General features: G+C 34.9%; 1 protein-coding gene across 6 annotated transcripts in view; it reads left to right on the top strand.

Moving 5' to 3' along the window:
* Positions 1-15426, top strand: part of LOC105465656 (HBS1 like translational GTPase) — a 97776-nt gene that overhangs the window by 32598 nt on the left and 49752 nt on the right. Inside the window, exon 1 of one of the 6 annotated variants that reach the window (XM_071096484.1) lies at positions 9381-9496. The exons of the other annotated variants lie outside the window; for them this stretch is intronic. Within the exon in view, the coding sequence (XP_070952585.1) occupies positions 9415-9496 (82 nt within the window). The 5' untranslated portion in view covers positions 9381-9414. Of the gene's footprint in view, positions 1-9380; positions 9497-15426 lie in introns of those variants that run through there. 6 annotated transcript variants of the gene reach the window in all.

Raw genomic sequence — 15426 nt, 5'->3', positions numbered from 1 at the left:
AAATGCAGAAATTAAAATTCATACATCTTTTTTTTGGGGGGGGGAAACAGAGTCTCGCTGTGTCACCCAGGCTGGAGTGCAGTGGCGCGATCTTGGCTCACTGCAAGCTCCGTCTCCCGGGTTCACGCCATTCTCCTGCCTCAGCCTCCCGAGTAGCTGGGACTACAGGCACCCTCCACCATGCCTGGCTAATTTTTTGTATTTTTAGTAGAGACAGGGTTTCACCGTGTTAGTCAGGATGGTCTCGATCTCCTGACCTCGTGATCCGCCTGCCTTGGCCCCCCAAAGTGCTGGGATTACAGGCGTGAGCCACTGCTCCTGGCCCATCATTATTGTTTTAAAGGATCCTCTTCTCAGAAAAATATTATTTATGGATTAAAATTTTATAATTAGTCAACTGGAAGATAGTTTTCAACAGAGTAGATATTATGTGAAGTGAGGTTTCACTCTTACGATTCCTATTGAGGCTTTTTCTACCACTGGATTAATTTTATTTCATTGAAAAAATAGTTAATGTTAAAAAAAAGTGAGCATTGAGAAAAATAGTTGGTCTAAAAGTCTGGAAAAACTATCATGTATAATTTAAATTGGCCATTTTTCACAGTTTTCAAAATTGGTATTTCCATTGCTTCACAAATAAAGTAGCTGATAAATGTTTATACTAATCAGATCATTAAGATAATTGATTGTTGAAAAGTATTTGCTTGGTTTGAAGAAATAAATGTATAATTGAGCTACTATTGACAAGGTGTGCTTTAAGTAATAGTGGTTTACCTATACTGGTTAGAAACCTATTATATATCATTTTCCTTTTCTCTTGAATTTTATCTAGTTTTCCCTTCAAGTAAAACTTTTGTTTAGAAAGTAAAGCCTACTTTTATATGATGAGGTTATATTCTTTCTAGCATTGTTTTACCATTTTCATAGTGTTAATCTGTTAAACTTTACATAGTATATCTGTATATGAATATCTTTAATATTATTTATAACTCAGGTGATGATTGTCATACTTTTGGTTCTTATCTTTTGTTGTTGTTTTTGAGACAGTCGCGCTCTGTCGCCCAGGTTAGAGTGCAGTGGCGCAATCTTGGCTCACTGCAAGCTCCGCCTCCCGGGTTCACACCATTCTCCTGCCTCAGCCTCCCAAGTAGCTGGGACTACAGGCGCCCGCCACCACGCCCGGCTAATTTTTTGTATTTTTAGTAGAGACAGGGTTTCACCATGTTAGCCGGGATGATATCTATCTCCTGACTTCGTGATCCTCCCACCTCGGCCTCCCAAAGTGCTGGGATTACAAGCGTGAGCCACTGCGCCCGGCCACTTTTGGTTCTTAATGTCAGGTTGTTCCCTATTGAAGATTCAAGAAGTTAAAAAAAAAGATAAAGGAGCTATAAACAGTTTCCCTAAGATCATTATTTTCCTACTTGTTTATTTTGCTGTATTTGTCTTTCTCTTAGCCATCTATGTATCTCATCAGTAAATGGGAAACATAGTAACATTTGATTTTTATGAGAAAATGCAACCTCTTTTTTTTTTCCTGCTCAGGTCAAATGTATTATGAGATTTTATCTTTATCCTGGAAATAAATCCTGTGATTAATTTGAAAAGTTTATATTACAAAGAAATATGAGATATTATGAATCCTACTAAATCTGTGTGAACTTTTCAATAATGCACTTAAAATGCCTCTTTTATTTTAATCCTTTTTAGTAGATTGTTAACATAGTCATATTTAATGCATCTTTTTTGGTTTCCCCTTTTGAATATATTTTTCGTTGAAAATATTTTTTCACTAATTTATTCATCACTGAGTATTTTTATTTAGACAGGAGAATTTTATACTTACACAGGTAACTTCAGAATTAATTGGCTTTCTGCTTAAAATTATGTGGGCTTTGTAAAGGAAGTGGTTTATTTTAGTGAAAAAAACTTTAGTTCAGAATGTTCTCAGCTATGTTTTAAGATTCTCTTTGTATGTACACCTACACTGGAAAAACTGAAACACTAATTGCTTAATTTAAAAATAATTTGCTTTAGACTCTCAAAACAGCGTGTCTCCATGAACAGCTGGTACCATCTATGAATTACATGAATGTTAAATATAGAGTTTTCTTCTAACACTAATTACCTTGCTTTTTTTTTTTTAACTTTACAAATTCTAATCACATTATGTATATTTGTATATACTTTCTTGTTTTATTCTAAGGCAATTATACATCCTTTTAGTAAAAAATAATTTTTGAGTGCTTTTTATGTGCTAAGTACTTTAGCCAAAGAATAGAATGGAGGGAGAGGACAAATAAAATTTAGCTTAGCCAGCATTTATTGCGTGCTCTTTTTTTTAAATTAGAAAAGCATGCTAGGCATAGGGGACATAAAACTAAGATACAAACTTTGCCCTCGAGTTTTAGAGTAGCCCCTTAGGGGCTAGGTCTCTGATTTAATAGAAGTACCTTTATGGCCAACTGCTTTCAGTCTGAACATGGTGACTGCTTTTTTCTGTTATTTGTAAAGCTTCCTGTTCTGGGAGCTACCTCTCAAGGGGAGATAGGATGGTGAATTAACATTTTGAATATCAGCTATGCATCAGGCTTTGTGTATGTTTTATTTGATCATTGTAAGAAACTTTGAGGTAGATGGAGAAACTGAGGCTCATATAAAATAAATAAATTGCCTAATTTTACATAGGTGTTAAGAGGCCAATTGTAATTCCAATAGAGTTCTTTGAATCTCCAGTGCCCTTTTCATTGTTATACATTACTTTCTTGCAACAAACTTTTATTCTGTAACAGTTTAATCTTGTTAAGTGATAAGTATCTTAGGGATAAAACTGAATCCATTGTCAAGGAAACCAACTTTATCATTAGTAGGGTATTTAAAAATTATTTTTAGTTTTTTTTTTCTGCTAGTATTATTTAAACAAGAGACTTGACATTCATGTATAGACAATTGTATGTTTCTAAATCCTGCAAATTAGCAGTCCTAAGAAATGAAGTCATTTGCTAGTCTGTTTAAATTTCAGATCACTTTGTGGTCTTTGGATTGTAAAACAACAATTCTGTTTGACTTAAAATACTGTATAATTTAGTTTCTTAATATTTGCTAGCTTGGTGCCATTGTAAGGACCAGCTTAAATAATATTGTTTATTGAGAACCAATTTAAGAGGAAGCTCATACCTAATCCTATGGAATCTAGAATTATGTAGCATTTTGATGCATTTAAGCAGTAATCGTAGGCAATATTAATGAGTACTTTACACCAAATGTACTAAATTCTTTATATCTGCTATCACTTAGTATTCATAATAATCATAGAGAGTAGGGATTATTTTTATGCTGGTTTTATAGTTGGAGGATCTGAAGCTCCAGAATGTGTAAACATCTTCCCCAAGGCCACAAAACGAGTAAATGGTAGAAACAGCATTCACAGCAATATGTTTGTGATACTGAAGTCTTCGTTTTTATACTTTGTGTGTGTTTCTACATTTTAGAGTATATTAGTCCTTTTTTAAAAAGTGGTCATCTGCCTTTTTGAAAAACCCATTTTAACTTAATCATGTGCAACATTAAACAACTCTTCATTTTGCCCTCCCCTTAGTCTCTGACAACCACACATAGACCCTTTTTTAATACCAATAAATTTAGATTTCATAGTATTCCATTGTCTAGCTGTCTGGTTATTATAGGAACTTAAGTGTTTCAATTTATTGTTATATAAAAGATACAATTTTAGAGTGGAATTGCTGGATAAAAAGGGATGGTCATTTTTAAGACTTTTAGTACATATTGTACATATAGTACTTTTAGCACATTTCTTCAGAAAGATACTAATTCTTAAATTTAATTATTACTCATAATGGCATTGATAGTGTTATTTCATAAAGGATAATTATACTCCACTGAAGGATTTTGTATTTGTATTGAAGTTTTCATTCATTGACAGTGGATAAAAGATAAATTATGCAGTTTTTCTTGGGCTTATGGCAGTTACCTTGTGTCCCTGAAAATTGTGTCCATAGTGCATTGAACATGCTGTTATAGGTCGGCATTGCCAAAAATACCATTTATCCATGAGAAAATAATGTCTGCCTTACAAGTTTCTGAGAAGTAAAGTAACCCATATGATGCAGTTGTCATAATGTCTTGCTCTTGGAACATGCCCAGGAAATGATCATTGAACTTAGTTCAAAGAAGTAATGTTCTTTTATTACTACTTAAGGAACAAATGCGGTTAAAAAGTGGATTATTATGTTAAAGTCTAATGAATTGAGATGCTCAAGTTACTTCCACTGAGTTTTTTTTTTTTTTTGGAGGGATTTTTAAAAATTCTTCACAATGTTTTTATGTAGGCCCTTTTACCTGTTACCCCTTTCTCCATTTAGCCATTTTAACAGTCTAATGTATATTCTTTCACATAACCATTTATAAAAATAGACACATATAGGGATTTTTTATTATGGTTTTGTAAATAAAAGGCATACTATATTTTTCATTTTCCTTACCCCCCCCAAGAATACACTGTCAAGATAGAATAGTTATACATCTACATAGTAGTCCCCAAACAATATTAATTTCCTTTTCCTTTACTAATTGCTTTAAAATTCGTTATATTTGTTACTATGGAGTTATTTCTGGATATTGGTGCCATTACTAAGTCTTTTGCTCACACACATAAATTCAAAATGGTGTTTGGAAATAATGTATTATATCTGGAGATATACAATGATCTTATTTTATATCTTTTTTAAAACTAAATGTTTTTTTTAGGATTATTCAAATGGAGTAACCTCTCCCTGTCTTTAAGGTCATGTTTCTGAAAATCCCAGGTTGAAATAAGGATTATGCTGAATCTATGAAGACCTGTGTATGTGTATTTTATTGTCACTAAAAACAGTGTGTGGCACCTAAATATACAGAATATTAGTAAATTTTGATGCCATTTAAATTTGATTAACACAGTTTAATTTTCATTTATCATCTCTGATTCTAGAACCCTTGAAGTTTTCAGTAAGGTCCTTGTAAACCTTTTTTTCCTTATTTCAGCTCATGCATACTGTGAAATTTTTATTTCTCCTGAACTTTTTCTTGTATCCAAATGTTCACTATTTTTCTGATTTTTGTGACCAGAGTTGATTCTCACTGCTAGTTTCCACATTAATTTAGAAGAGCACTGGTACTTGTGTCAGAGTGCTTGGATTTAGATTTCAGCACTAGTCGTGTGTCCTTTAGCAAATTACTTAACACTATGCCACAGTTTCCTCATTTGCAAAAGTAGGGTTATAGTTCTTGTTTTTTCTGGTAGTTGCAATGCTAAATGAGCCGTTATAGTATATATTAAGTCATTATAGCATTTCTTGGTGTGTGGTTGGTACTTACTCAATTTAGATTATTCTGCATTGCTGAGGAGGTATTTCTCAAATATACATTCTTAGCTTTGCTTATAAATAATATGCCTAAGCTTAGGACAGAAGGATTAATGTGATTAGGGAGAGACTTAAGGGTAGATAGTTCCAGGGATAGGGATATAAATGAGATCTCTCAGAGAGTTTGGGATAAATGAAAGAGAAGTCCTAGGACAGAATGTTAAAAAACACCAATGTATTTGTTTAGTGTAGGTTTTTTTCCTTGTTTTTTTTAAAGGTAGTATACTATTTCATTCTGTAAAGTAAAAAGGCTTCGTTTTGTAGGCTGTCCTATTTCTAGTCCAACAAAATTTTCAGTCACAGTAATATTTTCAAATAAAATATAAATCTTTTTGAAGGAAAATTATTAGTAATAAGAATTCTTAGTGCTATAGAGTGGTCATAATATAATTTAAATTCATTGCATGTATTAGATTATAAATTTTGCATATACTACCTCAAGGTATATAATCCAATCTAATATGTAGGTTGAATTTGTTCGTTTAAATGTCTTTGTTTTAAACAATTGCTGGTTCAGTGCTATTTACATAAAATTGAAATCTAGGCTTAGTGCATCTTTTAGGTTGTTTTCTTCTATTGTGATAGGAGATGGATGCTTTATAATGGATTTGATGACACAAGTTATGCTATAAAGCTGCTTTAAAGTGGGAAAGTAATTCATAACAAATAAATCACAATCAGTGCAACAGTGCTATTGAAGGAAGTGGTTTATTCTCTATAGCCTAGGTGGGGTACTTTCTGAATGTACATCTAGTAACTAGAATTTAAATGTTTAGTCAGATTCAGTGAAATGATTTCATATTTTAAGTAGTGTTTTTTTCATTGGAAATTTAACATTGGTTTCTTTGAAATTTTGAAAATCTTAATTTTTGTGTGTGTGTACATGTATCTGTATGTACTGGCACATTGAAACATTTATAGGAATAATATCGATTGATGGCAAAAGTGTACTTATCTGGAAAACCTCAGTTTTTTTTTTTTGGTTTGTTTGTTTTTTTTAAAATAAGCTTGAGTATTGTTTTCACCAAGGCATTTTGATCTGAATGACTTTAAATTGTGAATTTATCTCACATTAAAAGTCTGTTGTGAATTTGTTTTGAATATTTCTAAGCCATATAAATATAAAAAAAAAATTCCCCTTTTTGAAATCTTTCAAATCACCTTTTCACAATGTCAAAGTAATATATTAATGTAATAAAAGGGAAAAAAGTCACTCATAATTTTCTTACCTTGAGATAGCATAATTTATCTTTGCTTTATTTTTTCAGTTTTTTTCTATGCATTTCTATATGTTAAGGTTATATTATACATACATTTCTGTAGCCTATATTTTCCTCCTTTTCTTTATATATTTTAAAATGTGGAATAAATTTTTACATCTCAGTTTGATTCAGAATACTTTCAAAATATTGATTAAAAGTTATAAAGGCATTTTAAATTTAAAACGAAAACTAGTGTTCTACATTAGTGTTTCACATCTTTATAGATACTAATTAAAATTGAAATTACTTAATGCCACAAGTTTACTTTTAGAAATTCTCCCTTGTAATATTTCTCACATTCAGTTGAGGATTTTATGTGAAGAAAGAAACCCAACTTGATGGTTTGGATTGCATTTAAGAACATTATCCCTAGGCAAGAGTTTTCATTAACTAGTACCCTATTTTATGTAGATGATAGTATTAAAATGTTCAAACATCTTGCATTTGATGTCATTTAGAGATAAATGATCTATTTCTATGGGGGAATGATTAGGATTATAAGGACATAAACCCTAAAAGGTCATCTGATTTTCTGATTTGAGGCAGGTCTTCAAATGTCTTTTTAGTTAGGAACCTGAAACCAGTCAACAATAGGTTAGGTGATTATAATTTGCAAGTAATGTTAAATGAGTGTGAACAAATTGTTTAATTTACGTAAGCCCGACTTCTCTATCTATAAAATTAGTTTTATACTAGATGAATAGTTCTAAATCTTTTTTTCTGACCCATGACACGTGAGAGAACACTTGTCAGGATCAGTGTCTCCTAGTGACAGTGGTTTTTAAAAGGGGGAGGAGCAAGGATGTCCCTATTATTTTGATGTACCTGTTCCTCCCAAGCTGAGAATCACTGGGTTAGAGAGTATGTTCCGTTTTTTCATAAATAAATAATTTTATTAAATATTTGAGTGCCTAGTATGTACCATGCACTGGACTGGATGTTGTAAAATACATCAGAAAACAAACTTCTGGAGCTCTTAGTTTAGTTGAAGAGGTAAGGCACTATATATTTTACAAGATAGACAGAAAACAGTATATGCTACACGAGAATATGCAATAAAGTCTTGATATGCAAGTTACGTCATTTTGGTCTGGAGCTATTATTTTTAGCAATTTGAGATTATCATGTGTGACCTAAAGTTGATAGGATTATGTTGTGATATACACTTTAGAGGCTAAATATACCTTTCTCACCTCCCCAAATCACCGTTCACAGAGTGTTAAGAGAACAGTATCCAGGTGTTTATTGCCAAAGGAAGAATAGCCTAGCCTTCCGGTTTCCCATTGGAAGTTAAAATTGTAGTAAACAGAAACTTTCTCTTTGTTAAGCAGAAAATGATCTAACTAGTAGGCTTTAACTGTGTATTAGGACATTCTGAAATGCAAACATTAAACCTAATCAGAATAATTGGTTTTAACATTAACTCTTACTCAGAAGTATCTGAGTAGATGTTAATGGTGGTTAACCTCACTTAAACTCACAAAATCGTGATCTGGACAAAGCATTAATATTTTTAAAGGGGCTGGGCACGATGACTGAGGCCTGTAATCCCAGCACTTTGGGAGGCCAAGGTGGGCGGATCACCTGAGGTCAGGAGTTCAAGACCAGCCTGGCTAACATGGCAAAACCCCATCTCTTCTAAAAATAGAAAAATTAGCTGGTCATGGTGGCAGGCACTTGTAATCCCCAGCTACTCGGGAGGCTGATGCAGGAGAATCTCTTGAACCCAGGAGGCGGAGGTTGCAGTGAGCTGAGATCGTGCCACTGCACTATAGCTTGGGCAACAGAACAAGACGCCATTTAAAAAAAAAAAAAAAAAAAAGGCTGGGTGCAGTAGCTCATGCCTGTAATCCCAGCACTTTGGGAGCCCGAGTTGGGTGGATTGCTTGAGCTCAGGAGTTCAAGACCAGCCTGGGCAACACAGTGAAACCCCGTATGTACTAAAATACAAAAAACGTAGCTAGCTGGGTGTGATGGCATGTGCCTGTAATCCCAGCTACTGGGGAGGCTGAGGCAACAGAATTGCTTGAACCCGGAAGGCAGAGGTTGCAGTGAGCCAAGATCGTGCCATTGCACTCCAGCCTGGGCAACAGAACGAGACTCCGTCCCCCAAGAAAAATAAATAAATGTGTGTGTGTATTTTGTGTGTGTGTATGTATATTTAGAGGCACTTGGTTGGCAGTTTTTGTATACATTCAACTTCAAAATCACCCTGCTTCAGTTACCTTGGGAACACCACTTCCATGAGGTTCTGAGAAGATTTAGAGGACAGAGAGTGGAAAGGGGAGGGTGCCTTGGAAGCAACCTAGAGAACACCAGAGCGAAAACTCCACTAATCAGCCATGTGAACTTTTGGAAACTCACTTAAATTTTCATCTGTAAAATGATGGACAAGATCAAATGACCTCTAACATATGACTCTCAAATTGTATGATATGTGAATCTCAATTCTATGTAAGGATTCTATGAGGAAGGTAGATACTTGTTTTCAGCCTCCCTCTCTTTTGAGTATTAGTGTTGCTTCATTGGCTGCCTTCTCATTCTTCTTTTTCTATAAGCTATCTAGGTCTTGAATCACTTCATGTGTTTTAATGTTGTTTAGCATTCCTGTAAAACTGATTATCCAGCTGTTTTCTATGGATTTCTATCTGTATGTCTGGGTTATTTTTTGTTTATTTGATTTTTTGAGACAGGGTCTTGCTCTGTCGCCTAGGCTGGAGTACAGTGGCATGATCTTGGCTCACTGCAACTTCCACCTCCTGGGCTCAAGCGATCCATCTTACTCAGCCTCCCGAGTACTTGGGACTACAGGTGTGTACCGCTATGCCCAGCTAATTTTTGTGTGTGTGTGTGTGTGTTTTTTTTTTTGTAGAGACAGTTTCTCCATGTTACCCAGGCTGGTCTTGAACTCCTGGGCTCAGGTGATCTGCCCACCTCAGTCTCCCAAAGTGGGATTATAGGCGTGAACCACTGCACCTGGCCTCTATCTGTATGTCTTGAAGGAATGTCTGACCAAATGTGTCTATATTCATGAACAGTGTCTAGGTTAGAGTCATAGCAGTCATTTAGGTTCCTGTGTTTTGCCTTCCTAAGATTTAATTAATTTCCATGTTCTATTAATGTATTGACTCTCATGTCTGTTCCTTCTTACTCATTTCCGGTGCTATAGTACTTGTTCAGCTGCAGTCACAGTGGTTGTGGTCTCCTAGAAACTTATCTTAATTTCTCTGTCTCTTTTTTCTTTTCATCTTATCGTGCTGTTCATCACATCTGTTAGAATGAAAGCTATCTGAAAATAGTCTGTCACTCATCTTTGTGTCCTCAGTGCCAAGAACATGCTGTAATTTAACCTGAAAAGCTCTAAAGATCCAAGATCATGTCTAGGCAGTCTTTAATAAAATAAAAATTTTGGTGACAGTTTCTACTTAGGAGGAGGAAGCAGAGTTCCTCTATGGACTGTTGTAATTTTGTACTGAATGAAAGGAGTAAGAGAAATAAGATTCTGACCAGCAGACTTCTCTTAGTTTCCTGGAAGGTATTTCCTGTTTGTTCATGGCATCACCATCTACCCTTTCTTTCTTGGCAGAAAATCTGAGGACTGTCCTTTCTCTCATCTCCTCCATTCATTCAGATATCCAGGATTCATGATTTTACCTTGTACACTTGTCTCTCGTTTCCTTGCGTTTTGGCTCTGCTACCCGCCCCCCGTCAACCATCTGCTGATGCTTAAACACCTGATATAAAATGTCATTGTATTTGCATATAACTTATGCATATCTTCCTGTATACTTTTAAATCATCTCTAGATTACTTTTTTAAAAGTACCATTACATGAAAAGGAATCTAGGTTATAAGTAATGTGGATACCAAATGCTATGTAAATAGTAGTTAAATACTGTATTCTTAAATTTTTTCCAGTATTTTCAATTTGTGTTTGGTTGAATCCATGGATGCAGAACCCAAGGATATGAAGGACTGACTGTAATATCTTTTAAAGTAATATCGTTTAAATATTCCTTTGTCTATCTCCATTGCTCATAGATCACTTCATAGAATTTCTTACATGTATTTGTACAACAGTCTTCTAACTGCTTTCCTTTCAATCTTGCCTCCACAATCCATTTTGTATTCTGAGGTCAGAGTAAGTTTTAAAAGTATGATATGTATCTCCAATGCTTAAATTCCTTCAGTGGCTCTTGTGTTTCAAGATCAAGTGAAACGTTAGACGTAGTCCTAAATGAGTTGCCTGCTTTTCTAAGCTTATGTCTCACCACATTCTTGGATCTGTTTATTTCTGTACCTAGCACAGTGTCACACAGTTGGCATTTCTCGGCCTTCCCTTCATGAATGAATATGTGATAGCCAGAGAGTAATTTGTGTCTGTAAATGTCCTGGTATCACATGAGAAAAAGAGGAAGTTGGCATTTTGGTGACTGTCAGAGACCCACGGACTATGTGCTTTCTGTTAGTTGTATGAAGCATTAGGTATTTCATATGTGCCAGTCATTTCTCTAAGTACTTTACATGTATTGGCTCATTTAATTCTCAATTCTTCTAACATCTCTGTTAGGCAGATACTATTATTTAATGGACGAGGAAACTAGGCATAGAGAAAAGTTAAGTGATTCACTTGAAGTCATGCAGTGGCAAGGCCTGGCTTCACACTCAGGTTGTGTTGCTGCAGAGTCCATGTCTTATCTACCAACCTAACTGGCTGGTGAATTGGAGGCATTTGGTGTGGAAAACTTGTTGGGATTCCCCTGTGAGGGCATGAAAAGTATTCATGTAACTTTATATGTACTTTATTCTGTTGGTAATTACCTCAGAGGCTCTCAGTAAATCTTTGTGAAATGAATCTAAGAGTCTTTCATCATACATTGCTGAAGTTGGCCTCTGTGATTCATGTATTACACAAGAAGCTATGGCTTCCTTCTATTAATAATCACAAATCTTAGCACAATAAAATTAAAGTATAATTTTCATGAAAGTAGTGGCTTTTGCATGAAACATGGAAATAGATGAGCCATGGCCATGCATGGGAGAAAACAAGAGTGTTTATGTCAGGGGTTCTCAGTCTGTTTATGGGAGTTGCAAGGAAGAGATGGATCTTGAAGGGTAAATTGTGGTCATGTTAAAGACTAAATGTACAAGTAGATTTTTTCTGTACAGAGCTATGGAGTATATTTTAGCAGGTGAGATGATGAAAACCCTAGTGGACAGAAGTAGAACATGGTTTGGGGAGCAAGAGGTAGAAAGCAGAGACACCATATCAGATACTAGAGGCATGAGTCATTTTTATTATAAAAATAATATATAGTCATTGTAGCATAGAAGTATATAAAGTTTGAATTGAAAAGTCAACTCCTCTCTTTCCTACTATCACTCCCTAGAAGTAATCACTTTAAAAAGTGTGCACTTTTTAATGCCAGTCGCATAGTGGTATGATATAGGACCATTGCTATATTATATTTCAGTTGCTTTTTCTACTTCATGTGTCATAGTGATCTTTTCATACATGTAGGTCTTCTAATTCTGTATCTGTAGCGTACTATTCCATTGTTTAGATACATCAAAGCCGTTCCCTTATATACATCTACAATTTTTTGTCATTACGTATGGTAACACAGTGAACAATCTCATTCATATACTGTTGCACATTAGTGTTAATGTTTCTATAGGCCATATTCTCAGAAGTATGGTGTACATAGCAACATTTTTTTTTCCCTTTCCTCTGCCACACCTCTGACTTGTGTTTATTGACCTGGCCCATTTATTGCTCACTTTCTTTTTCTGAGGAGTTTTTTCTCACTAGTTTGTAGGAACTCTTTATTTTTTTTCTTTTTTTTTTTTTAGACTACTTTCGCTCTTGTCGCCCAGGCTGGAGTACAATGGCACAATCTTGGCTCACTGCAACCTCTGCCTCCTGGGTTCAAGTGATTCTTCTGCCTCAGCCTCCCGAGTAGCTAGATTACAGGTGCATGCCACCACGTCTGGCTAATTTTTGCATTTTTTAGTAGAGATGGGATTTCATAATGTTGGCCAGACTGGTCTCAAACTCCTGACCTCAGGTGATCCACCCGCCTCAGCCTTCCAAAATGCTGGGATTACAGGTGTGAGCCACCATGCCTGGCCAGGAACTCTTTATTGTATATATTAACTAACCCCTTGCATGTATTTTCCTCACATATTTTATGCTCACTTGTGGTATCTTTAATCAGGGAGAAACTTTTTTAATGAGACAATGCCTCACTCTGTTGTTCAGGCTAGAGTTCATTGGTACAATCATAGCTCACAGCAGCCTCAAACTCCTGGGCTCAATCGATCCTCCCATCTCAACTTCCTGAGTAGCTAGGACTACAGGTGCATGCCACTATGCCCAGCGAATTAAAATTTTTTTTGTGTGTGTGGAGACAAGGCCTTGCTTTTTGCACAGGCCAGTTTTGAACTCCTGGCCTTAAGTGATCCTCCCACGTTGGCCTCCCAAAGTGCTGGGATTTGTAGGCGTGAGCCACCACGCCTAGTCAGGCAGAAATTTTTATAACAGATTTGTACATCTGTACCTGAAGTAATTATACACATATTTTTGTGTTTTTCTCTTTGCTTTACGTTCATATCATTAATCGATAAGGAATTTATATGATATGCTGTATATATGATAGAGCCTTTTCTCCAAATGAATTGGCCAGTGTTCCCAGTATAATGTGTTGAATAACTCATCCTTTTCCCATTGATTTGAAACACTTCTGCATATACTGAATTTCTATTTATAACTACATATAATGTATACATTCCTATATATTTTTTCCATATATTTAATTCCTGTTAATTCCTATATATAACATTCATGTAAATATATTTCTACTAATTGGATTATTTGCAGATGCCCTACTCTAATTCATTGCATTAGATATCTGGTATCTTGATATCTGGTAGTTCAACTTCCCTGTTATTATTCTTAGTTTATTTTATTGGTCATTCTTTCACATTTACTCTTCCAGAGGAACTTCAACATCAACCTGGCATTTTTCCCCCCAAAATAGTCCCACTGGACTTGTTCTACCAGATCATTCTTAATTTGTTATGTACTCTTGAAACTTATCTGCATGACACTTAAGCAAATAAAAAACACTGAGTTCAAGCCAAGGTAAGGTACTTTGTGATACTATTTATCTGTGGTGAGATACATATTTATTGTAGTATTTCTTGATCCTATCATCACCTAAAATGATTTTAAAACTAAAAGAAGTTAGTAGGTACAGAAATAGACAGTAAAACCAAAAATTATCAGTAAACATGTACTGATAACAAACTTTAGCCATTACGTAAGTGTTTTCTTCCCGGGATATTACTATAGAAACAATAAAATAATTTTATAGAATAAAGGTCTGATTTTTTAGTTTGGTATGAGAATGTCTTAAATGCTTGTATGTATATGATATGTATTATATCATGGTGAGGTGGGGGTACATTTTTCAGATGGGGTAAACTCAGTCTCTGAAATATCTGATGACTAGGTCAAGGCTCAAGTTCTGTGAATTGTCTGATGGCCGAGCCTTAGATTTCTAGCCATAGTAGACTAGTAGGATTGGTTGCCCTTGTGTATAAAAGATATCTGTAGATTGTAAATAGGATCCTAGGGCTGAAGCTTAGGGAATGCCTTATAATGGCTTGGAAAAGGTGAGGAATTATAGAATGATGAGACACAGCAGAATATTTTATGGAGAAATCATCACATATACATTTCTATGGTTTTTCTCTTTCATAATCTTAATTTGGCTTTCCTCATTTCTAAACAGTTTTACTACTTACCCTTCCAAAGAATATTTAATACTAGTTCTGTTTTACTTTCTACTTATTAAATGAGAAAAGGAGTCCATGAACATAAATCTACAAAAGATCTTTTTTTTTTGAAAAAAAGCCATTTTTTCAAAACTTTAGCCATATAGTCTTTAAAAGTTTATTGATGAGTGCCCACATTTAGAATTTTTGCCCCACTGACCCCTGCATATGCCTTTTCTCTTTTTTTTTTTTTTTTTTTTTGCCTCCTCTTTATTACTTTTGAGTCAAGTCAAATCTCATTTCATTTGCTAAGCCTTCTAGAATTACTCAGGTACATATTTTGAATTTCTCTTGCTTATTGCCTCTACAGCTAAGCTTAACAACTTTTATAACTTGTCTCTCAGAATAGTGTAGAATACGCTTTTTGATAATAGCACTAGGTAATTCGTATCTTTTTTTTTTTTAATTTAGCTATGTCACAGGCCACAGTTTTATGGCCTCTGGCAGATCAGCCTGTCTGAACCCCAGTTTCTCTAAAGAAATGTAGGAGTAATTATACCTATTCTGCATGGTTGTGTAAAGGTAAAAGACCATGTAAAGCACCTGGCTGAAGAGCATATGAGAGTGCCATGTTGACTTTCTAGAATTTATATCTCAACTTTGGGAGGTAGCTGGTATTAAATGCAAGGAGTAAGTAAAGAGAGTAAATTGAGGAGGTTATTGCCATCTAAGATAACTTATAAAGACAGTAGAGGTCACCTTATAGTTTCACAATTTAAACCCTTAAGGATTAATCATTAAACTGTATTTATTGGTGACTTGTTACAGGCAGAGCACTGTGTCATGTGCTGTGTACTATGTGAACGTGTATAAGGCATTTCCTGACCCCTGACAGCTAGTATTCTGATAATGAGTGTGCTTAAAGACCAAAGGAATGATTCAGAAGAGCATAAATTGGGGAT

Source organism: Macaca nemestrina, chromosome 5 (genome assembly GCF_043159975.1).
Source record: "Macaca nemestrina isolate mMacNem1 chromosome 5, mMacNem.hap1, whole genome shotgun sequence".
Lineage (NCBI taxonomy): Eukaryota > Metazoa > Chordata > Mammalia > Primates > Cercopithecidae > Macaca > Macaca nemestrina.
This window is presented reverse-complemented; position numbering and strand designations above follow the sequence as displayed.